Below are 26509 nucleotides of genomic sequence, written 5' to 3'. Positions count from 1 at the left end.
ACATATTAATACAAAGAGGAACCCTATGCGTCAGCATTAACATGCATAGAGGATGTGATAAAATTACCACAAATCAATGTATCATTAAAGACAACTACAACAATAGAAATCTTCACAGTTAGACACTTTATTTGATAAATTCATAAAAGCAGAAAATCAATAGTTAACACTGAAAATTGGGGCTATGATTGGCAGAGCAGTTATACTCAGAAGTAAAAATGTAATTTATTCTTATTTATTATTAAATAAGCTCAATATTATACAAGTTTGTATTTTTATAATACATTTCAATCGTTATACATTTCAATGATTTAATTACATGTATTTGCTAAACACAATAAGGGATTCACAATATAGAACAAATTTCATTATATTATCAGCAGTTTTATATTATATATATATATATATATATATATATATATATATTTTTTTTTTTATATATATATATATATTTGTTGTGATCTGTTTCTAATGATTTTAATAATAATACAAATATACAAAAGCAGGAAAGTAAAAACTTTGTTGAGAGTTGCAGAAATATTTACATCAAATTTAGAGAAACTTTTCAGACACGCATATGCATACACAGGACCTTATTTTGTGAAAAACAATTTCTGTGTTAAATTGTTCATAAAACATTTGCATATAAACTGTCGTATTCAGTTCAATGCAACAATTTATGCAAGAATGGATTTCTAGACAATTTACACAGAATGCTTGTGTTTCATGAATGAGGCTAATAGAGCTTTTGTATAAACAACCCTGTCCTGTATCACACTTTTGACACTGGTGTAGCCACAGGCCATGGACCTTCTGGAAGAAAGCCATTGGACTCTGTGGAGTCCGGTGTCTGACCGAACACTTCCACTGGGCTGCAAAAATGTACATGATTGACTTTTTCGGCCTTACCATTTAACCCACCCTGGCCGATACTGGCAGCCTGAAAACCTCCAGCCGGTTGGCTGGCCCAGCTGAAGTTCTGGCCGCTCTTCTTGAGAGCAGCCAGATTTTTGATGTCTAGAGTAGCGAAGGTTGTGAAGTGGACTTGATTCCTTTTACTTGTGGGAGAATGTAGAGGTTCGCTACGAACGGGCCTGGCCAGCAGGGTGGCTGACCTGACAGCCATTGGAGCCATATGAGCCATCGGATCCCGCCTTAGAGGAAGTGTGTTGGTCCTTCGTCCCAGAGTTGCAGTTCTCTCCTCACCTGCAATAGCTGGGATCTCCCTCAACTGGTTCATCTCCGGGCCTTTGCTATTCTGCATCTGAACGGCTCTTTGCATCTCCACAGCAGCCTGCATGTCCTGCTTGGAGGTAGTCGCAATCGGCGCAGCTCTGCTGTGCTCTGCAACTGTACCCAGGCGTACCCAGTGATGCCTGTGCTGGGATTGACCCTGGCACTGAAGCGGAGACTTCTTGCTGCGTGATCTCGCACTGTTAGTGGCACAGTGAAGCAAGACGCCGATAACGGCCAAGCAAAATAGTCCTACTAGCGTGTAGATGCAGACTTCTATGTCTGTAAACACGCTAAACATCTGTATCAGATCGCTTTCCACTAGGGGCGGTTCTCGCTTGGGTTCCTCCGGTGGTAGCGGGAAGTTGGGGTTCTCAAGAAGGTTTCCATATCCATTCTTAATTGGACTTCTGGGGCTTATGGTGACTAGCACTCTATCTGCGACGGGCTTGGTAATGAGATTTTTATCCATTGTGTTTACTGACTTAATCGTGGATACGCCACCTCCTATTGCTTCTTGAAGATTGGATTTGGTCGCCGTTTTGATCGCACTTGTGGTGCTCTCTTGGATAATGGTGTGTTGAAGCATGTTCAGAGCGGATGTAAGGATCAATTTGGAGTTGTTATCATCATTGGCCTGGTCGCTCTCTTTCTTGCTAGTCCCCGCAAGCTGTTCATCCGGCGGGAATTTCACCTTCACCATGCCTCCGCCCACAGCTAGTTTGCTCTTGCGTTTGGATTTCTGACAGGCCTCGCAGATAGCAAGCTCTGCTCTGAGAAGTAAGCCCTGTCCCTCGGCTTCAGCGACCACAACAAAGACAGACCCAGGTGTCTTCCGCACAGATGCTACCCTTGTGTCCAATGAAGAAATAGTGAGAGAATAACCACTGGGATCGTACAAATCAAGAGGAGTCTGGGAGCCATCACTGAACTTCAGCCAGCAGCCGACCACCGCCTCCTGTTGTAGAAAGTTGAAAAATATTACTTAAACGTTACATAAAATTGGAACAGGCTAATCAAAGTTGAAACCATCAAAGCTGGTAAACTTGGAAATAATTCCCAGTTAGCATGACAGCTAGCACAGTATCTCAGAGACACAACCATGTTCATTTCAAATCAAGTAGCCCTTTGGCAGGATATATGGCCTAAAAAACTCCATGCATGGAGGTCCATTTATCCAAATGGATCAATATTTATGCGCTTGTGTTCAAAACTCAATTTGCTTAGCCACCAGTGCACAGTGTAGAGTATTTACAGCAACGAGCTGTGGCACAATAAGCCCAAAGCTGTTGCATCTACACCAGGAATCCTCAAATAGCGGCCTGTGGTCCAGTTCCGGATCATGGCTTGGTTCCAACTGGAGCAACTGTAGCACCATTTTACCGTTTTTACAGTTTAAAGTGAGCAGTACTTCAAAACAAAGAAGCTGTTCACACCACAATGCTCAGGGTTGTTTATGGTAATGATCTATCGGCGCTACATCCTCTAATATTTTTATAAAATGAGAAAACAAGAATGCAGCAAATACAATTATGACTTTTGATCATATATAGATGATTTTTTTCATCTACATTTAGCATTATTTAACAGCATGTTAAGAGCATTTCATAATAAACAATGTTATAATTGGAAAAAATATTTGTAGATGGCAAGGAAAGACAAATAAAACTTTGAAATTACTAGTTAACTTGGTTTTCTACTCATGATGAGAACGTTTTGATTATGTACATTGTTTTTAGTAGATACTTAATTTAAGCATAAAAACTTCAGACAAAACCCTGAGCCCCCATACAGTATCTTTTCTGTCAAATGGCCTTCTGCCTTACATATGTATCTAAATGTAAAAATAATAATAGCCTGATAAAACATCTGATCTTATCTTTTAATATACCGCACCTCTTGGAACTTTAATTGAAATTCCCTGGCTTATACAGTATAAGCAAATGCCACCACAGAACTGTCCTATATTCTGGGGTGAAATACATTATGCATTGCCTGAGGAGCACTGCTTCCAAAGCCCATCACAAGACAAATGAGGCCTCTCGCTGAGTACTAATAGTTTGATATTGATTGGATCATGTTATGCCACTCAGACATGGCAATGGAACTAGCAATCATATAAAGGAATTTAGAGCATTGCTGAACTCAGTGTTCTCTTGTTCCTTATACCGAACAACGTGTCTACGCCGGACATGACCGCTGTCGCAACAGCTAGAAGAGGTCACTGGACGCGACAAACTGACCGTTGCAAATTAATTTGTCCCTCTTAGTAGAAGTATGTCAGAAATAAAGCGGGGCATCATTTCACTGTCTGGAATTTGTTGTGTTTTTGTAGCGTTGCTTGCGTCTGGTGTAGGTGTAGACACGGTTTTAATGGTCAATGCTTACTGTAGATAGTGAAAAACAGGTACCTGAGACTAAAGATACTAAAACAACTTAATGGGTTATGTATTTCTTTAGTAGCTAATTTGTATTTCAATTTAATGTTAATATTTGGACTCTACTATATGTGACCCTGGACCACAAAACCAGTCACATGGGATTTATACATCATCTGAAAGATGAATAAATAAGCTTTCCATTGATGTGTGGTTTGTTAGGATAGGACAATATTTGGCCGAGATACAACTATTTGAAAATCTGGAATCTGAGGGTGCAAAAAAATCGAAACATTGAGAAAATCGCCTTTAAAGTTGTCCATTTATGTTCGCGATTGTGCTGCATTCACTCACAAAAATAAATGTTTTATATATTTACAGTAGGAAATTTACAAAATGTCTTCATGGGACATCATCTTTACTTTACTTAATATACTATAATGATTTTTGGCATAAAAGAAAAAGCGATAATTTTGACCCACAAAATGTATTGTTGGCTATTGCCACAAATATACTCGAGCTACTTGTGACTGGTTTTGTGATCCAGGGTCACATATGCCCGTGATAAGCTTATTTTCCTTGATATGGAAATAGACAATATATTGACATTTAAAGCCCCTTATTCTATTAAATATTTACTTGTCAACCACCATAATTATTTCTTTGAATTATTTTTTGTAGGGATTTTCTCTTGTCTCTTATATATGCAATTATTTGCATTTTGATTGATCAGCATATAGTTCCATTAATAAGATTGACAGCCAATGTAGCTACATGAATTACCTGCTTGGGGTAGTGTATGATCTCCTGTGTAGTTGTCTTGGCAACAATGGCCCTGTTGCTTCCTGGGCTGAGCTGGAGGTTCAGGGAAAGGCCAGAGACCAGCTGCACACCCAGCTCTGTTATACTGACTTTATCATCCAGAACCCGGATCATCCTCTCAGCCAGAACCGAGTCAGACAATGGAGACATCACCTGGACAACAGAAACCAAACCCAGCATGGCATCATATGACATTTATTTGTTTTACAATTTAAAAAAAAAAAAAAAGCAATTCATCTACAAGCTGTCTGTATTGTCAATGATAATAAACACACACTAAACTTTATTGTCTTAATGAATAATGAGCATGGTGTAACACTGACAGCTGCGGGCGGCTCTGTCATTATCAGCATTACCTGCACAGTGGTGACTCCCACAGCCTTGCCTGTCAGAACACTTCCTGCCTGCAGGCGTGCAACACTCGTCTCCTCAACTCTCAGAAAGTAGCGCACCAGCCGCGTCACATCCACCTGCCAATCAGAGCCGAGGAAGTATGCGGGAGATGGGCTGCTTGGATCTGGCGAGTCTGCGGTGAAGACCGTAAGCACTCGAATCAAACTGTGCTGATACTGCAGCATGCAGCCTCGGCCCTTCCTCTCATCCTCTTCCTCTGTGTCCCAGCTCACCCTGAGAAACATGCAGAGAAAAGATGAACAACTCTTTTCCTCACTCTCCTGCTCTCTATATATTTTTTTCTGCTATCTCCTATTTGACTAGGCTCAGCAATCGCTCATCTCTACATTATAATGAAAGTCTCTGCAATGTCAAAAAACTGCCGGGATATCTCTGTGGAAAACATTCTCTATAGTAATAAGAAAACGTGCTAGTAGAAAAAAAAAAAGAAAATGAGAAAATAAAAATCCGCAACTCAAGAATTCAAAATTCAAGAACTATTCACAATATAAATTACGCATAAAAACTCTATTAACAACCCAAAAAAGGACAATAAAATAAATATTATTAATAATAATAAAAAAAATTACATTTGTCAAATTTAAGGAAATAACCCATATTTATTTATTTATAATAATTAATTATAATCAATTTATAATAATCTCTCATCTCTACCTTACAATGAAGGTATAATGAAAACTGCCAGGATATCTCTGCGGAAAACATTCTCTATTCTAATAAGAACACTTCGGAACAAGTGGAAAAAGTCCATATGAGATGAAACCTCAAATATAAAAGTTTTGAGCTAGTTTGAGGAACTAAAATTCACACCGCAATTAAAGAACTTAAAATTTAAGAACTAGTCACAATATAAATTACACAAAATAAATTTTAATAATTAAAACCTTTTTTTAAGAAAATACATTTATACATTTATCTATCTATCTATCTATCTATCTATCTATCTATCTATCTATCTATCTATCTATCTATCTATCTATCTATCTATCTAATCTATCTATCTATAAAAGCAGGGTTTTAAGCTTTAAATATCTGAGATAATTCAAAATAGGAATTGTACTCATATATTTATAATCATACTATTATGGGGAAATAAAAGTAAACTACTTCCTGAATTCCTGACTGTTGAAATACAAATAAATAATATTTAGTAACAAATCAACTACTTTTTATATTTATTTCACTTATCAAATTCTCTGATACAGATTTAAATATGTTACTTACTAATATTTGTCACAATTTAAATGTATTTAGATGTACATTAATGTATGTTATTGTACATTTGATCAACTGCTAAATGGTTCTAAAATGGTTAAATGTTGACAAAAAATACCAACAATGTAAACCTTATGAAGTTTGTTGGGACATTGTGTTAGATTGGAATTATACTGAGATGGTCCTCACTGCTGAACACGAAATCCAGGGGGAGGAGTTGGATCCAGATCCAACTCCTACCACCTTACATATACCTAAACCTACCCATCTCCACCCCCTGATCCCTAATCCCACCCCTAATCCTACCCATCTCCACCCCTTAGATCTGGATCCAACTCCACCCCCTAGATCTCGTGTACTGCAATGAGGTGCTACTGATTATACTCGTCACTTGCCTTTTGTTCCCAGTGACAGGAACTCTCCAGCCTTTGATCTGGCTGAGCTCTGGATCAGATATCTCCATCTGCAGGGGGAGTCGAGGCATCCACACGCTCACCTCCAGCTGTGTGCTCAGGTAACTGTAGGTGAAGTTCACCATCGTCCGAACTCTCCCACGCGTCTCCTTGCCGTTGACATACACAGCATCACACCTCTCAGACACCTGTGTGTGGAAATAGCATTTTAAGTTCATTTCTGTTTAGTGTAGTTTGACAGGTTTAAAAAAAAAAACAAATTCAATAGCTCCATCATGACAAAATGTTCAGTTTTGGGTGAACTATCCTTAGAGCTCCTTGTCATCACCACCGGCCACATTCAACTAGACTCAACGATTCCTTGGTTTATCTGGATGCCATTACTGATTTTTGACCAGCTTTACTTTGCTATGAGCGCTTCGTGATGCCTCCTATAAAATCTGCAAGAGCATGCTGCACAGCTTCTGTTGTCCGGGCTTCCAGTATTCACAGTTAAACTAGAAATTTGTCTTCAATAAATCAATCAATAAATGGGTTTTCGTTCACTGCTCTCTTTGCGTTTCTCCACTAGCTGACAATAGCTTCCTATATCACTACAACAATTTTTGCAAGTCAGTGTTCCCTTCCAAATTTCTACAGTGAGTCGTGCATCATGGTACCATCGCAACAAGATACAAAATTACCAGTACTTCCTAGAAAAAAATCGACTCTATTGTTTCCCTGAACGTTGTATTGTAGAACTTGTATTATTGAGTCTTATATTACTGGATAAATTATTGTGGTGTGGCATATAACGCTTGCTAAAGGAATAAATGTAAATAAATATAAAAAGATAAAGATTCCTTATGGTTATGCAGACATGAGCGTCAGTGTGGTATAAGGTAATGGGCCCTGTGTACATTGTTCTGTCTCATTAGGAAAATCTATGGGCACTGTTGTATCACTGTTTCATTCATCCCCAGTACTTTGAAGACTAATTTATAAACCACAGGGCACGTGGTCTGAAAACTCTGTGCCATAAAAATCTTTTCAAGACAACAAAAAAGAGACTCCTGCACTTCCCCTTTGTGTTCAAGGCAAATTAATTTATTCATGGGGTGGATGCAGTTAAGGTGTGCATGTGTAATAAGGAAACATGACAATGCATGGGTTTGTGTGCATGTGTGCAGTCATTCCTTGTCTGTGTTTTACCAATGAATAAGTCAGAGTCCCTCCATTTATGTTTTAAGGCTTAACCCTGAGAAGACAAGCTCAGGGGGGCACTGGAGATTCGTTTTTACATCTTCAGAAACTCTCAGTGAAAGCGCCAGTGTTTTAGGTGGAAAAACTCCAGAGAATGATCCAGCAATAGTAAAAAGATCTCAAACTCTTCATAATAAGCATGCAAAAAAGAAGGCACAGATGTCTAGGGCACAGATAAAAAAAAAAAGAAAAGAAAACAAGTTCAATGAGGGCTAAGGCTACGGCTCTCATCTAGCGAGGTCTGTTGCTGGGCCTATGCAGATTATGGTAATATTAATACATTTCTTTGGATGTACGGATATTTTTGATTACTTTTGTATGATAAACAATTTTGGTACTGTGTGTCCAATACAAGATCTTGGTCCTGAGGCAAAACCACTTAAGAAGAAATGCCCCAGAGAATGACCTGGCAATAACAAAGGGCTCAAGCTCTTCATAATACGCAGGGGAAAAAAAGACAGGTGTCTGAAGCACAGATGTGCTTTGGGTAAAAAACACAAGTTCACTGAGGTTTTTCGGGTCAACGTCTGTCACCCTCCTGCTTTTCTCTTTTTTGGTGAGGAACTAGGAAGTGGTGGCCATCTAAGCCGACTCCACTGACCCCTCTCTTCTGTGCTCTCCCAGTTCTAATAGACATGTCATTCAGAAGCACAGTAAGGCTGCTAATAGGAAGCACACAGAGTGTGAGATTGCTGAAGCTGTCAAAAGTGGCCTGACCTTGACATGCATTACCTTCAGGACATCCTGGTCTGAAGACCTGCAGCGAGAAGAGTTAGTGATGTCCGTGATGGAGCCATCAGCCTCAACGCCCAACACTTTCACAGGCACAGAAACCCTCTTACCAGTGAGCACGGCTGTGTTGAGGAGCTCCGTGTCCTGGAAAAGCACAACAAAGAGCACTCAATTAGCACTAAAGACGTGCAAAACTACATTTTCAAAATTGACATGCTCAGAAAAAAAGGTTTAAAGTTGCAAACTTTGGTTATCTGTCATGTATTCTACATTGTTGGGTTACATTTTATTTTGATGGTCCCCTTTAAACATTCTGCTGACTATAAATAACGTTGCACCAACATGAAAACTAACTCTTATTGGAGTATTAGTTGAGTATTAGTAGAGGGAAGGGTTAGGGTTAGTAGAAAAAGTTGACGTGTACTTGCAAAGTTACTTATAGTCTGTAGAATGTTGGGGGACCATCAAAATAAAGTTAGCAAATATTAAGCAGTCTACTAATTCTCTAATGAGATGTAGTTGACATGTAGGTACAACGCTACTTATAGTCAGCAGAATGTTTAAAAGTACCATAAAAAAAAAAGTGTTACCCTCAACCCACTGTGAATTGTCATCACAACATGATCTAAAATATGAGTTTTTGTTGAATATGCACAAATATGATTAAAATACATCTGTAATAATCTGATGAAAACTACATACCAATCAGTAATGTTTGGCATATACAATTGTTTTCCAACAAAAGTGTTTATGAATTTATGGTTTTATTTTATATAATGTATAATTTCCAGCTTATTGTATTTGTAAAGAAAAAGTAATTATAATGAAAATATAAAATATAAAAAATATGTATAAATATTTGTACCAAAAACTTTGCTACATATTTTGCTAAACAAAAAAATGGAACCCATTTTTATTGTTGGGGTCGAGAAAATGTTGACAGGCAGGGTAGAAAAAAAGTCTTAATTACTGGTCCAACTAGACAGCAAAAACAATCCCAATTGAGTCCAGAAAACAACGGCCAAAGACTTCCGTCTGAATATGTATGGCTGTAGTGCTTTAAAGGAGTTATATTTGAAGAGACAGCGTTTCACTGTGCAAACTGTTTAACAGCACACTAATTAAAGCATCCAAAAAACTTAAATGTATGTAAATCTCACAGTGTCCCATGCCTAATTAGAACTGAAGTATGTACATATGGAAGAAATCCGATGCACTTTAAAAAGAAATAAATAGGCTAATACTAAGAACAAGCATTCTCATCATCTAATAAGCTTAATCTCCTTTTGGTGGCGAGGAAAATCTTAAACGGGTCAAAAATGTCAAGGCAACAATCGTGGATCAGACAAGCTCTGTCTGAGTTTAATACCCTAATGATTATCTTACAGTGTGCCACTGTGATGACGAACACTAGGATGATTGGGTTTGAGCGTAGATTTAACTTCTAGACCCAACAGATGTCCACGAGCATCCTCCAAACGCAACACAACAGATGCTGACTTTGATTTGAAAAGTTACCGGCAAAATCCCACACTCTTATGGCGGTGTTATTTCAGAGACAGGGTCATGCTGTGAAATAGACCGTTCCAGTAAATAGATCTGGCAGCTAGCCGTAAAATGGACGCTTGATATCAATGAATTGTCACAATCTCTTTTGGTTTTATTTGTCTAAAAAAAGCTATATTTTTATATTTTAATGAATGCTGGTGAACTTGCAAAAGGACTGCATGTGGATGGCTTTGGGAATTATGTGCATGTCCTCATTAAACGAATGTCAGTTTCGTTAGGGTATATTCTGCAGTAGTGTGACCAACTGGAGGAAGAGATCAAAGGGTGAAAGAAGTGGCACTGCGCCGCTGGACAATTAACACACGTACACACTCACAAAAACACACAGACAGAACAAAGACACATAAATCATTTATAAAGGCTAGCCTGTCATTGTAGCTTTATAGTCAAAGGTTTTTACACAAAGCATGACAAATACTTGTCACACCAATGTGATTTCATGTCCACGTTTCACAGACATCGTGACCTCATAAAACCTTAGCCAAGTTAAAGGGATAGATCAACCAAAAAAATTACAATTCTCTCACTTATTCACCCACATGTCATTCCAAGTTTTTTTCTTCACAATTTTAAAATAACTTTACATAGAGCTTTACAAACAATGATAGTTTGTATAAAAAAAATATATATTTGTATTTATCTATAAATATATATTTCTATTTATGTTTGTGTTTCCTCTATATAACAGAAAATTTAATTCCCAGATAATTCCAGGTTTCCTATAACTGTGGGGGGATCCTGCACTATAAGCTGTCATTGTATAGAGAGAGATCAATCATTTCTAAAAAGGTTCCATGTAATCATAACACAAGTTGATCGAAGGTAAAAACAAACATTCCCAACCGTGATCAGAGGTGCTATTCCCACATAGTCTCTCTGAATAGTGTAAATCCTCATGGTCCCTTCATCCCGTATCATGTTTCCAGGCAGCTCCAGTCGCCACGTGATCATCTGGCTCTCTAACTGGTCACTCTGCTCCTCTGTCTCAAAGTCCAGTTGCAAGACCTCCAGCAGACCTCTGTAAATAAAACATCAGAACACAGTCAGTTCCCAAGTGGCTTAAATTCGCTTCCTGGGACAACAGAGACATATTGAGTCAAAGAGGATGGTGTGGAATCTTAATAATGAAAGCACAATCAGTTATCAGGAGAGATGGAGCATCTAATCCACTTCAGTAGCATTAAAACACTCAGCATTCTAATGAGCGTATCAGTAGGTTCATCGCAGGAGCATTATTCAGCTCACAACAGGCCTTTCAGCTGGAATTTGCTTTGATAAAGTGCTTTTATATAACTAACAGAAAGGCAAAAATCTAACTTTTCTACAACTTCTTATACAGTGGTTCATGCATTTCTATATGGCATGCAGTAACTCTCACAGTAAAGGAATTTTTGAAAGCATCGTAAAGGGGTAAAAAGCTTTTCCTCAGAGTGGACACATCCTTCGAGATTTGATTCAAAACTCCCCATTCCTTTATATTATTGTCTTAAATGACAATAAAGTGATATATATATATATATATATATATATATATATACAGTGTATATATCAATAAAGACCATTGTTAAGTCATCAGGGGTGAAAGGTCAAGTGCATGAGACATGTCCCATCATCGTTATGCTGTATTAAGTGTTTTCTAATGCAGTGGAATCCTCTCCATTCGGCTCTTCACTAGTTAATGTGGAGACCTCTGTTCTAATCTTGCAGAACGTGCTGGTCTTTAAGCTGGTCTAACATACTGATGCACCAAGGATGATTAAAGTAAAGTGGGCCGTCGCTGTAAAACGTGGAAATAAGGGCTCCGGAGAAAGTAGTCAGGATATACCGCTTGCTGAAGGGCAGCTGGTGACAACACCCATGTTGTAAAGGGTTTGATCTATTATAGTTTCAAAGCAGTGTAAAAGACGATATAATCAACATCATATAACCACATGATTCAGTTAACGATTGAAATGGATTTAGCTCAGGAGATTTTGATTCTGTACTAGTTTCCTGTTAAAACGAGAAGGTGAGGCAGGATTGTACAATACTGATACGTATAAGCGCAAGATGAGTAATCAAACATTTTAGTCCATTATTGTTCCAAATGTGGGGGTCAGTAACTTAAAAAAATTTTTTTTAAAAATGTTTCAGCAAGGATGCATTAAAATGATCAAAAGTGACAATAAAGAAGTAAAGACATTTATAATGTTAGAAATGATTTCAAGAACAAATAAATGCTGTCACCCAAAATATTAAGCAACACAATTGTTTTCAACATTGATAATAAGAAGCAATGTTTGTTGAGCACCAATCAGCATATCAGAATGATTTCTGAGGGATCATGTGACACTAAAGACTGGAGTAATAATGCTGAAAAAAATTCAGCTTCACAATTACAGGAATAAATTACATTCTATTTTCAACTATATTACAATATAAAACAGTTATTTTAAATTATAATAATGATTCAAAATATTTCTATTTTTGACCAAATAAATGCAGCCTTGTTGAGTGTGAGAGACTTCTTTCAAAAACATTGTAAAAAAATCTTATCAACCCCAAACTTTTGAACAGTGCTTCAAAATCTGCAACAAGATTATTTTGCCAATTTAATGCAGTACATTAGATGACTTCAAAGTTAACATCCATTGAATAAAAACTCCCATTTAAATTGAATGGAGTCTTTAAAAATAATAAAATTAAATAATAAATCAAGTATTCATAAGAGTGATATCCCTTTTGATTCCTGTAAATCTGAAACCATCTATGATGGGCGGAGGGAGATCTTCAAAATTGACAAAAAACATTCTTAGTGTGCAGTCTATTACAAGATGCTAGCTATAGAACTAGTACATGCATATACAGTAGTATGCTGTTATAGTATAGTACATGATACACACTATAATCTGCAATAATAATGACAACCCATTGCCATGGACACCGAACAAGAATCAATGAGACCAAGAGAAATATGACACCCAGATGGAGGCTCTTATTAATAAGATGCTCACAGTTTTCAAGACGCATTTTTGAATTGGATCCAAAAACACTCAAAACCCTTTATATGAAATCCAAGCCAATCGCTCCCCTGCTTAGATGCACAGAGGTAATATGAACTCAAAGCTCATTCTTCTTAATAACAGTGGAGGAGTTGTGCGTTTTCTGTGGATACCAGCAGCTGAGGTGATGGAAAGACAACACATTTTTATGAAGTTATTTTCAGTCGTTTTCCACACGAATACCTACGTTACAGAATTGATGTGTGCCATTAATCATGAAATCGCAATGTGGCGAGTTTTCCTCTGAAGCTAAGTGTCTGTACAGGTTAAACGCAGCTAAACTGCACCTTTTAACCAGAAAAAGATGGTTTTTAATTTTCATTCAAAATACCATCCTGCGAAAGGCGAACAGGTTGCCTGAACATCTGTTAGTACCTGAACAATGAGTGGGGGGGAAGAAATTAGAAGACTGGGTTTTTTTGTCAAAAAATAATTTTGCAATCTGTCACTTAATTCTCATAGTTTCAGAGGAAACAGACCCCATCTGGCAATGTGCAAGGGCAGAAAAAAGCATTTTAGCAATGAAATGCATTTGAAATGTGAGCTAGGGAGAGTCTGCGGCTGAGTGGTTTCTAAGAACGACGAAGGTGATGCAGCGAGGGCTTGCCTTTTGCTAGCAAATGTGCGTTTCTTCTGGCAGGACACAGAGATGGTTTGGGCGTCACTTCCTCTCCCAGGTTCCAGAGTGATGTCCCACAGGTGCGCGTCGCTGGGTCTGGCTGTGCTGAATGACATGCCTTTTCTGGATGTGGCTCTGTGAGAAAGTACACACAAACACACGGATGACATCAATGTTAAGGTCTCAGCCTCAGGCGGACGCCCACAGTCTGCTTACTGAACGCCTGAAGCATATTGCACACAAAAGGTGAGGTCATAGTCAGTTGCAATCTTACTGGCTGGTGCTACACAACTTGCATTAGGCAAAAACTAGAAAATCAAATTGTGTTTACAATTACACAGGTACAGTTATACACTACCATTCAAGTTTAAGGTCAGTAAGAAGTCTCACCAAGTAATCTTTTTTTTATCAAAAATACAGTAACATTTATTAAAACGTTTGGGGTTGATAAGACTTTATGTTTTTAAAAGAACTCTCTTGCGCTCAAAGTCTGCATTTGTTTGGACAAAAATACAGTAAAAACAGTAATATTGTGAAACATTATTACAATTTTAAATACCTGTTTTTCATGTTAAAATATGGAATGGAATAAAAAAAAAATGTATTTTTTCCAAGTTTTGCTGAATTCATTTTAGCATCATAACTCCAGTATTCAGTGTCAAATTATCCTTTAGAAATCATTCTAATATGCTGATTTAATGCTCAAGAAATATTATTATCATCAATGTTGAAAACAGTTGTGCTGCTTAATATTTCAATACTCAATTAAACCATTAAAACTGTGATATATTTTTTCTGGAGACTTCTTTGAACAGATTTGATGAAAACACCATTTATTTGAAACAAAAAGTATTTTCTAACCTTATACAGTTGCAATCAAAATTATTCAACCCCCCAGAGACTAATAATTTACAAATGTAAGGTTTTTTTTAAAGATACCGGTTTTTTTATTGCATCTATAACAGTTTAGTGTCAAATCAAAAGTGATAATGTCGATATGTAATGTAATGCTTTTGAGATATGTAGGCTTTTTTGTAATACAGCTATGTCATCATTATTCAACTCCTATTCAAAGCTGCTGTTCTGAAGTCAATTATTTCTATGGTATGGTACAAAATTGTGTTGAAACACAATTAAGCCTTTGGAAACTCTATAATAAAACTGAGGTAGCTTGTGCTGTTACACATACATACATTTAGCCCATGCATGTGCTTAAGTTGAGTAGCAAAATGGCCAAGTCAAAAGAGCTCTCACAAAAGCTATGTTTTATTACATTAGAAAGTCTATGGCAAAAAGAAGATTTCCAAAACACTAAAAGTTTCTAGAGACACAACTGGCAGCCTTATTCATAAGTTTCAAATTTGTTGAACCAGAAAACCTTTGAGGGTGTTGAAGAAAAAGCACAATATCATTAAGGGGAATAAAATGTTTGATCAGAGCAACTGAGAAAAAAACTCAATTTACTGCAAAGATTTGCAAGATGATCTGATGAAAGGAGGAAAAAAACATTTCAATGCAGAGTATAAGAAGAACACTAAACAAGCATGACCTTCATGTTGGGACGTCTTGCCGAAGGCCACTCTGGACCAAGAAGAACATTAAAAGCCAAACTGAATATGCTGAAATTCATTTGGATATACCTGTGGAGTTTTGGAATTATGTTTTATGGAGTGATGTGACCAAACTGGAACTATTTGGACCTATATGGATCATCAGTATGTCTGATGCAAAAAAGGTAAAGCTTATGAGCAGAAGAACACCATCTCCATGGTCAAACATGGAGGTGGTCCCATCTTGATATGGGATGCTTTGCAGTTGCAGGTAGTGGAAATCTTGACTGTATGAAGGACATCATGAATTCTTTGAAGTATCAAGCCATTTTGGCAAAGATGGCGATGCCTTCGGTGCAGAGACTGAAGCTTGATGATTAATGGACTTTCCAGCAGGACATCCATCCCAAAGTATACATCCAAATATACTTAAACTTGGTTCAGGGATCAGTCGTAGAAATTTCTTAAGTGGCCTGTACAGTCTTGATGGAATTTGAAGAAAGCAGTGGTAACGTGAAAACCAGAGATTATCAGTGATCTGGAAGCCTTTTCAAGCGAAGAATGAGCCAAGATTGCAGTAGAGAGGTGACAGAAGCTTCTAAGCACTTGCAGCGTTTATTGGAGGTTACAAAGGATAAAAGATTCTGCACCAAATTTTACTTTTGGGGGTTGAATAACTTTGTACATGTTTTGATTCGATTTTTTTCACAGACTTCACTTAAATGCGTGTTAATAAACTTTCTATAATAGTTTACTGATGCCTCTGTTTAATTATTTTCATTAAAAAAAATCTAAATGTCTTGCAGGTCAAGGGGGTTGTCAATTACTGATCCAAACTTTTAAACGGTAGTGTAATGAACTCTTGAGGATTCAATTTGCCAAAATGTTCCAGATTAGCATAATTTTGAAGATTTGAAGCACAATTTATCAAATAATCTCAACATCCACGAGCAGAATGTATATTTGGCTTTGTTCTTTAAAGGATATTTATCAAAAAAAAAATCTGGATAAGATGCTGTACAAACTCGACCAGGGGCCAGTTGCATAAATCCACTATAAGACTAGAAATTAGTTAGACCTAATCAGTCTAACTTTTCAGATTCAAATTAGGCCAATCTAACTTTTTATGTAACTACAAAAAAAAAAAAAAAGTATAATAATTATGACCCTCTTGGCAATACTGAAATGAAAAATGCACACAGGCTCACACAGTAAACATTCATGTATGTTACAATGAACATGTCCAGTACAAACTGAATGTTTGCTAGAGAGTGTGTGTGTTAAAGAGGCTGACCTGCGCAATGAAAGGTTGAGGTGGAAAACTTTCACCTCTCTGATGGACAGAAAACCAACACATCTCAAGCCCATCTGCACTGACATCCCTTTCCATTCAACCTGGCTCATGGCCACATTTATATAAAAAATAAATAAACAAACATGTACAAACACATTAATGGTTGTCGAAGGAGATATAAATCCTGTTCGTAAGACCTGCTAGTGCTAACCACGGGTTGAGGTCAGCCGGCACGACTCTCAATTCCCCGTTTCACTTGCCAGATATAAATCTTGCGCGATTGCACATTTAACAATGTTGTATTCATCAAGGGTGTAGAGCGAGTTTGCCGCTCTAGAGAATTTAATCTCTTTCTCTCCTTTGGCTTGGGCCAACACAACCACATGTCCACCATTCAGTTTAAAGACAGAGCCAAATGCTTCTTTTCTCCTCTGTTTTTTCCCCTGTATCTCTCGGCTTTATCCACCAGCCAGACAGTTCGCCGGTCCCTCGTCTCCACTGATGGGACTTAGAGACCGTGGAATCTTGCCACGTGAGAATCTCCCAGACATGTGCTGGAGTCAGGCGTCTCGGGAAGTGGAGCCATAGAGGAAACAGGTCACGGTGGGAGAAGTAGAATGAGAGCGGCTGACAGCGTTGTGACACACTGCATTATCTTTCCTAAACCCCTCATCCATTTCTTTTCTTTCTGTTTCACGGCACACACTTCAATTCTGCCTCAAAAACAACAGATTGTCATGCAGCGGATATGATTCATTAGCAATGTGCACAATGAGCCTGTGCATTTATTTAAACATGCAGATGTGCATTTAAATTATTATTTGGTAACACTTTACAATAAGGGTACTTAGTTAACTACCTTAGTTAACATGAACAGAACTTCTTCAGCATTTATTAATCTTAGTTAACATTATTTTCAACTTTACTAATACATTATTCAAATCAGAAGTTGTATTTGTTAACATTAGTTAATGCACTGTGAACTAACTTGAACAAACAAAGAACAGCTGTATTTTTATTAACTAATATTAACAAAGATTAATAAATACTGTAACAAATGTATTGCTCATTGTTAGTTCATGACTATGTTGCTCAGTTAATACATAATGTTAACTAATGAACCTTATTGTAAAGTGTTACTGATTATTTCACAGAATGCATAGTGCGATAAATACACATGACTTGTATCTGGTATTGAGCAGAAATACATGATATCACTGCTGATATCAGTTCACGTCGCATGTAGATCTCTGGGATAGCACCAGTCAACCCCTGGGACTTAAGGGAGAGGGATCAGAGTCTGTCTTGACCCATTTTGTATTGTCATCATCTTCAGGGCAGGCATGCCATTTTTAGAGACGGATGACGCCCTGGGTTGGATAATCCAAACATTTTTAATTCCAGGGAAATGAAGAGAAACAATGAAAGCTTGAGAGGAAAATAAGGAAAAAAGAAACTGCAATACAAAGAGAGAAAAAGAAAGAAAGAGAGAGAAAAAGAAAGAAAGAGAGAGAAAAAGAGAGAGCGCCAGGGAAAGAAACACTGTATGCATGAGTGACAAAAGAATTCAGTCAAATCTATAATGAGGATCTTGATGGAATAAATCTCTGACACAAAATCAAAGACAGACGAATATTGATGTGGAGCTGCATGGTGCTGCCTGCAGGATAAAATACAGAATAGAATAGAAAAGAATAGAATAGAATAGGTGATATTATGTGTGAAATGCAATGCTTAACAGATTCATAGAATTGCAGATTTTGTTGTGTCTATTCAAATATATGAATGAAACAAAACATTTATCTACAGTACATAAATGTACATTAATGATCTGTTAACCAGTAGAATAGAATCACTTCATCATATTAATTAATAAGAAATATTAATACAATATAATACAGTATAATAAAAATATTAACTAATGCTTAACAGATTAATAGTTTGTTAATAATATAATAGTTTGTTAATAAATAATATTTTGATTACATTTACATAATAATTTTCATTAATGACTCTGAGCAATATTTTTATAAAACATATTAATGCATATTTTTATGCAAAAATGAAAAACAAAACATGTATAAATGTAATTTAATTAGCAGACAACAGAATAGAAATAGAAAGATTTCATAATAACATTCATTATTAGGTAATATATTTTATAATACATGTAGGCCATGAGACGGGACCCCAAATTTGGGCTACAGGTACAATTTTGAGGGATTAAATTTCTTTTTGATTTTCATGAAGGTAAACATCTCTAGTGTTGGAAAATGTGTGATAGCATCCGATCCATGGTAGCTTTCATTAGAAATCAACACTTATATCATCCTACCTCAAGGTAAGGTGTTCAGTGACTACAAGAGAGAAAAATTTATCCTTTTATAATTTTAAAAATGTATTTAAAAAAATGATGATTTTTTTATTATAAAAATTTATAAAATTTCATAAAAAATGTATACAATTTAAGATTCATTTAAAGATAAATAAATTAATTTATCCTTTTTCTTGACATATGTTTGAAAATCATCCTCCGTAACCAAAAACTACCTTGAATCTAATGCTATCACACATTTTTCAAATACAGGGTCATATACCTACACAAAAATCACCATGCGGTTTAATCCCTCAAAATGGTACCAATCAACCGTCTGTCTCACGGCCTAATATTACATAATGCTAGGGTCAATAGTTTGTCAACTGAAATATATGGTAGAAACAAAACATTTCTAACTATATAGATCTATATGAATAATCCGTTAAGCAGAACAGAAAAAGAACCACTTCATTGCATTCATTAATCAATCATTCTATTTTAAAAATTATTTTATTTATAGATTAATGATTTGTTAAGTAGCAGAATAGAATAAATTAGAATGGAATAGTTTTGATAGAACAAACACTGTTCTAATAAACAACAATAAATAAGTGTGTACCCTGTGTATTCTGTGTGGTGTAAAATAATTTTAAATAAAAGTTATTTTCCAATTTTTTTTTTTTTTTTTTGTATTAGAAATCCTGTTTGTTGAGCTGCACAGGACAAGGCACTCCATAACTTGTGATGTCTGATGGAAGTCTGAACTAGACTATGTAGTCTTGATAGCCTCCAGTTGAAATAACTTTCTGGTAAAAAGATAGAAAATCTCTGAAGGGTTAAAGACTTCACTAATTTTCAATCAGCGTGTGGATTATCTATCATAACCTCAGGGGTCTGGACTCAATCTTGGAGAGAGTAGTGAAGTGGGGCAGAGATTTTTCCCTGGATAAAATCAATTTCTTCTGGATTCTAGCCTTTACCTCACTTTACTGCTAACACTGAAAGCGAATGTCCATTTGAGCCAGGGCCGGGGGCAAAGTAAACCCTATCAGAACCGAGCGAAGAGCCGCAAGGATATTGGGGGCTCAGGTGGTATATGGGGCTTAGCTGCCGGTCAAATGTATATCTCAGAAGTAGGATTTCTCAACTACCCAAAATAACCAGCACAATTCAAAGGGAGACTTCACACTAGAACTTTTGGCCAGAGTTTGGATGATGTGAACTCTGATTTCAGAACTCGAGTGAGCACCCACGAACTGTACCCAAGTCTGCATCAAAAAGGTTCATGTGAACTCCGGTACAGTTCGCTGCTGATGTGAACCTCTATTGATGACGTCTGATTAAAAAAAAACTGTGTTTGTGTGCGTCGCACTCATTTTCCTGACAAGCGTGACTCACACACTGCAAGCAGAAAGAATGTATATGTGCTCCCGCGCTCTTTAGAATATTTGCCGTACATTCGTGGCAGATAGACGCATGTGCCGCCATTATGTGCTGACGCTTTGAACACAAAGCCAAAGGTTTAAAACCAACACACTTCAAAAACCAAAATATAAATGTGAGGTGAGGTGAGCAATACTATGCATTTTGCCGCCTTCTCCTGCATTGTCATTACCATGCAACAGGGGTAAACAGCTGTTGCTTTGATCATGCAAACGCAGCATGGTTCAGTTCGGACCCAAATAATATAATGTGAACACAATCCAGCGGGGGCAGGGGGAGGGGGAGCAATCGAACTCGAGTTCAGACCAGGCAATTGAACCAAGTGTGAAAGCACCTCAAGTATCAAATCAGTCTAAAAGTCTATCAAACCATATTGTCTAAAGAAAATCTAAATTCAACTACTCTATTTGGACTAGTGTCTTACAATATGGATCAGAATACGATTTACCACATCAGTTCTCGATTAAAATCTTTCCCAACAGTTTAATTTGCCTTCTAAGTTCATGTCGCATGCAAACTTCTAAGAAAAAGAAAAATACCTTTGGTCCAGAAAAATTGCCTATAAAAGCAATTTCACTCATTTATTTGTTCTTTCTCTATTGATGTGGGGTTAGACTTAGGAAAAATTGATTGCAGTGTGTTTTTGTTCGATAGAGCTCTTGCTGTAATATGTTCACTTCTGCCCAAAGGACTCAAGTAGTTATTAGGTATTTGTTTTCTTGCTCCATTAAGTTGATGCATTATTTATGGGGAGAGAAGCCACACAAATAATGCAAAGTTAAGAAATGAATGCAGCCAAATAATTTCCCCATTATTTTGCCATTTATGGAAGAGTGCCTTTGAAACTCCTCCAGTTGGAAAAGTGAATTGAGCCGGCACAAGGTTATTACATTTGGGTAATCTGTATACTGAGTGGGACCGTTACATTCTGTCGGCTATAAAGTGGCATGACTGTAGTGTAGCATACTTGTTAAATTCGAGCTAAGCTTCTTGGGCGTTTGACACATCTGTTGGCACTGTCCCACACTTCTATTCCAAATGGGACATCTCAATCCCCAATGCAACTCCTCTTCATCTGACCAAAAAGTCTCTTCCAGGAAAACAGTTGACATTTGTTGTGCCTTCTGAGAAAACCATATAATCCTGAACAGGGTAAATCCAATTTCTGTTTGCATTGGTCTTATTGCATTGTGTGTACAGATTTGTGGCAGAATTCCAGATAGCAGCAGAAAATTATTATAGCCTAAAAAGTCAGGTTAAATCTACCAGACATTTGTTTTTGCTATATTTTGTATATATAAGCTTCTTTACTTTAAAATGCATGCATCCATTCTCATTAGAGGGATAGATCAACAAACAACCAACAAGAAGGCGAGTAAATGATTTTTAGGTGACTATCCCTTTAAATAAATTGGCAGATAAGATGAAATCAACCTACCTGAGTATGAAATGTTCAACCGGTGATGTACTTGATAGGAACACGTAGAAAGTGGCGGTGTCTGTGGTCTTCAGTGGTTTCGAGGACGTCTGGATGATTACGGCTCCTCCGAGGCGCAAGCGCATAAACGTGGGGTTTCCTGGAGGTGATCGCAGGAGGTTTACAGTCCCAATCCTCTTCATGGAGGCTCCATAGATCTGCCGTCCCGGGTCACCATGCTGTGGACCCCTTCTTATTTTGCTCTCTTGTGGGACACACTGTCCACTGGGACTGGGTCTAATCTGGTAGTAAAGTTCAGCAACATTTCCTCTTTGATCACCTCTCTGCTCCCAGCTCGACCTGCCACCTCCAGGGTTGAACCACGCTGACTCGGGCTTCAGGTGCACCAAGCAGAAGCCACCATCTGCCGAGATGGAGCAGCTGTCCTTGATCTCCCTGGATTCCCAGAAGGCGTATGCTGTAACACAAACGTACCCTACTTCATTCTGCCCTGGGACGTTTTGGATCGGCCCTTCACTTATATCATCCCTATTACCGGTCGCATAAAACAACACATACAAGGCAGGTGTAGATGACCGTACTTGACGGGCCAGAATAAATGGTCGGATCCTGGGGCCAGTGTGGATCATATGCAGTGGTATAGACTGCTCCAAAGACATGGGACCATAGCTGACATTGATTGCCGGCTGGCCATTCAGTCCAGTGAGGATGAAAGGTTGCCTTTGTGCCCGTAGGCTGGAGTTGTCCATTACATCCTGACTTGTCTCTCTGAGAAGAAGATAGTCTGCATTGATGATTTGATAGTTCACACTTGGAAGAACAGCGAGAGGGGACAGTGAACTTGGGTCATCTGACAATTCCACAACCTTCATTCCTTGAGGACACAATGAATCAAATTAGATTAGCATAACAGAAAGACATACTTATGAAGAATTAATGGTATTTATTTAATGGTAAATGTTGTACACATCACATGACCCAAATGGCCTCTAGAGTGCGTATTAAAATAAGTGGCTTTAAGGTGGTTTGTTTCAGAGACCTGATTAGACATCAAGTGGCGCCAACACCAATACCATAATTGTTTATCACACAACGTGAATTTCAATGTTTTTTTGCCAATAATTCTCTGCACAAAAACATTTTGGTTGGCACGAATCATGTTTATCTCCATTGCGTTTGAGGCCATACCTTATACCTTTCATAGTTTTCTTCATGGTTTTAGAGGATGAGGGCAAATCACACAACATGTCAATTGGTATGTGCCTAATTTAGATGGAAAAAATACTCATTTGAGTTAATAAAGCTAATCTATTTTGCTATCCTTATTTCGTTTGATTATTTTATTATTTGCATTTCTTCTTATCTGCAACTATCAAAACAGATCTGAAATGCATTTTTGAATCACAACCCACCGGTTGTGAATGACTGTTCTATAGGAATATGTTCTCTTAAAATCTTTCATTCAAAAACACAGTAAAAGCAAGGTTACTTTCACAGAATATTATACTTGGTAAATATGCTATCAAAATTTTTTTTATGTTTCTAGAAAGCTATACCTCAGTGATCTTGCAATTGCTAAATTGCAGAGTTGTATTTCGAAGAAGTAATTTGCTATATGGCATTCCTCCCTCATTCAAATTCAGAGTAAAAAAAAAACGATTGGTCTAAACCTGTCAGCAAAAACCTATCATTCTGTGCTGTTTGAACCTCTCCCCAATGTGCTAGTCTATAATCTTTTCAGAAAACATTTCCATAGATGTCAAGCCCACAAAATGTTTGATGTTACTTCAATAGCAAAAAACACAACATTTCCCCTCTTGGTGCTAGATGATTTGGAATAAAGAAACGCAGGGGGAGGCAAAAATAGTCAACATCACTCTGATCAGGTGTACTGTGTGTCCGGACAAGCAGCTTGTCAAATCACTCATCTTGCTTACGGTTTAACCTTTACCTTTTGACAGGCAGAAAGGGCTACACTGCCTTCTGATTGCTAAAGTGCAGCATTGAAAAGCTGAAGGTTGATCTTGACATGCTGTGCATTTTTGGAGGAGTTTGTCAAATGCTGGTCTTTGTGTCATACGCAAATTTGATTGCTATTCTTAAAAGAAAATCTTTTTAGTGGAGCAACCACAAATCACAACAATTAGAGAAAACCTTGATTATATTTGTATGTATTTAAATATATTCTCCTGAAATAATGCACATATTGTGCATATTTCCCTTAAATAGGGTATCCGACTAGAGGCTAGTGTTAACTACGCTAACACTTAATCTGAGAAAAAGGCTTCAGGGTGTTTTGATTGAATTTTTGATTGATTTGATTTTTCACACTCTCTTAATCTGAACATAGCAGAGTCAAACCCATCTGTCACAGCACATATCATATCAAAGAGACCTGATTTTGCAGTATAGCCATTACTGTTTTACGCTCTAAAAGCTAGAAGAGCCAGTATGCTATATATATATATATATATATATATATATATATATATATATATATATATATATATTGAAGGTTGTCAACTTCCAATTAAAACAAGAACATATATAAATAAGGTTGAAACACTGAGCAGAGACATTTAAGCATGGTTCATGATGTATAGTTAGAGCAGATCATTGGGATGAAAAAAATACAGTAGGCCTATATTGTATGAATTTATAGATAACCAACCCCTCACTTCTGTCAGTAAGGTATAGTCAAATTCATTTATGTTTTAGGTAACTATCACAAATCTAACTGACAATAAAGTTCAGTAAATAAATAAATAACCTATTGGTAAATTAAATTTCTTGTTTCAGCATCAATCCATGTGATAAATCGTCCTACTGGCATCCAATCAACGGACAACGGTATAGGAAAAAATAGGAGTCAAATAAACAATATATTTGAATCTCAGACTAGGAATTTCATGTGTGAAAGTGGTGTTTCAAAGTAGGTTAATAGCTGAGCCCGAGGGGGAGAAAGGACTAGTGTCAGTGCAGTGTCTAAGAACATTAGGCCAAACATGACTGAGTTTGCACAGCTCAAACTAGGACTGAGGCTCTGCACTGATGACAAGCCTATTTATCAGACTCTCTCATTTCTAAATTGCTGCTTTTGGCATTACTAAATACTCCACAGCATATCATTTTCAAATTAGGAGCTTTCCAAGTAGGGGTTTATTCTATGTAAATCAAGACAATAGAAGAAAAATTCCCTACTCTCAGTTTCACTATTAAAAACCATGGCGCACACTTCAAAACAACTGTGATAAAGTCTGAATCCCACTATTAAATAATCCACTTAAAGTAATAACTAAGCAGCTATTTGCATTCTGCAGTTAATTATATAAGCAAATTGTAATTAAATCTATATTTACTTCTTAAGCAAAGTAATATTTAGCCATGAAGCTAAAGTAACATTTATAATAATGTGCTCAGCTGATGCTTGCTGAAGTGCACTTTCAAAAAGTTACCTCCAATAAAGTTCACAACTCAGGTTGGAATTTAAATATGCAAATAACTGATATTAAAGCAACTTCTTCAAAGGTCTTTCATACTCTCACATATTCTGATATCATCCATGATAAATTAGAAGGCATGGCTATTTGAAATCATGTCCAGCAGCAAGAAATGACGATGTGAAAGGTCTTACCTTCTGCACAGGATAGACACAACGCTATAACCATCGACAACATTGTGCTCGTCTGCACAAATCAGTCCGAACTGGAGCTTAAATTACTTTATTCCACAAATGCATTCCTAAAAAAATAATAATAATAGCAAAAAAATAAAGGGGGAAAAAAGCACATGTAAGGTTTAAAACTATTTCCAAAATCAAGGAAAGAAAGTGACCATGGTGCCCTCACATGACATGGAAAGTAAAAACAGTTGTCACGGTAGACAAGGCTAAAACTGGATCACTGAGTTTGAAATAAACAAAAAACGTGTAAAAGTTCAAGATTTGCGCTGTACCGATTCACGTGCAGCTGTTTCTGGACCTCACGTTCATCTGAGTCTGAACGATTAGATGTCACGAGCGTAATCCCCAGCAAATGAAATAGGCTACATGTGGCTTTATGGTGTCTCAATCTCGCCTGTCAATGCTCTCTTCACTGTCATGTGGACGCACAATCAGTAAAATCCTACTTAAAGGATGATGTTTAAACGAGTGACAGTCCATTTAAACCACTTTACAGCCTATGCAATGTTTACTTATTGTTAGGAATAAAGTAGCCTACATGAAGAATATAAATACGTGTTGCATATAGCCTACAGTTGCGTAACTGTAAGTGATCCAAGCATGAACTATGGGGTATAAGATTAAAAATATGTAAATACTATTTAATGACTTAAACTTTGTGTCCGGATGGTTGTTCAAGACGTACTTGCAGTTGTATTGTGCAGCTCGCACACAAACACTTCAGTCTCTTCAGATGAGTGTTGTGGCGCACAAGCGGCCCCTGTTGACGGTCAAAGTAGTCGTAAACTAAACAAATGTGTCTGGATTGGAACACACTTCAGCTACGCACAGGAAACTGGACAGGCCAACGCAGCGTGAATAAAATACAAGTAAAAGTTTGCTTTAAGTGGTTCATTAAAATAAATAAGTAGTTACTTGTTGTAGCCTACTTTTGCAAATTGTGGAGTGCCCGAGGTTAATTCACACGTTTTACTCCAGTGAAAGTCAATTCGTGTATAGGCCCACTGAGACACATACCTTAAAGGTACAATATGTAAGAATTTTGTAATAAAATATCCAAAAATCACTTGCACAGTGTGATATATTTCCTGCAGTTGTGTACTTACA

General features: G+C 37.2%; 1 protein-coding gene across 1 annotated transcript; it reads right to left on the bottom strand.

The window, feature by feature from the left end:
• Window positions 1–451: 451 nt before the first annotated feature.
• Window positions 452–22967, bottom strand: si:dkey-1d7.3 (transmembrane protein 132D). Its single transcript, XM_056268287.1, has 9 exons — window positions 22916–22967; window positions 21721–22594; window positions 13667–13813; window positions 10862–11036; window positions 8450–8593; window positions 6458–6663; window positions 4790–5060; window positions 4395–4586; window positions 452–2191 (listed from the first exon to the last, which is right to left on the bottom strand). Exons 1-9 carry the CDS (start codon window positions 22965–22967, stop codon window positions 773–775), a joined length of 3480 nt encoding a protein of 1159 aa, XP_056124262.1. The 3' UTR covers window positions 452–772.
• Window positions 22968–26509: the final 3542 nt, after the last annotated feature.

This window comes from Rhinichthys klamathensis, unplaced genomic scaffold (genome assembly GCF_029890125.1).
Source record: "Rhinichthys klamathensis goyatoka isolate OS25496 unplaced genomic scaffold, OSU_Roscu_1.1 h1tg000270l_1, whole genome shotgun sequence".
Taxonomy (NCBI): domain Eukaryota; kingdom Metazoa; phylum Chordata; class Actinopteri; order Cypriniformes; family Leuciscidae; genus Rhinichthys; species Rhinichthys klamathensis.
The sequence above is the reverse complement of the archived record's forward strand: the minus strand, read 5'-3'. Positions and strand labels throughout refer to the sequence as shown.

Bases quoted from the DNA above. Each gene is read 5' to 3' on its own strand.
- si:dkey-1d7.3 (XM_056268287.1), bottom strand. From the start codon at position 22,967: ATGTTGTGTGATTTGCCCTCATCCTCTAAAACCATGAAGAAAACTATG. The intron at 11,037-13,666 runs GCAAGCCCTCGC...TTTTATTTACAG, and splicing joins CGCACATTTGCTAGCAAAAG to AGGTCTGCTGGAGGTCTTGC. The intron at 4,587-4,789 runs GTAATGCTGATA...TCTGTTGTCCAG, and splicing joins TGGGAGTCACCACTGTGCAG to GTGATGTCTCCATTGTCTGA.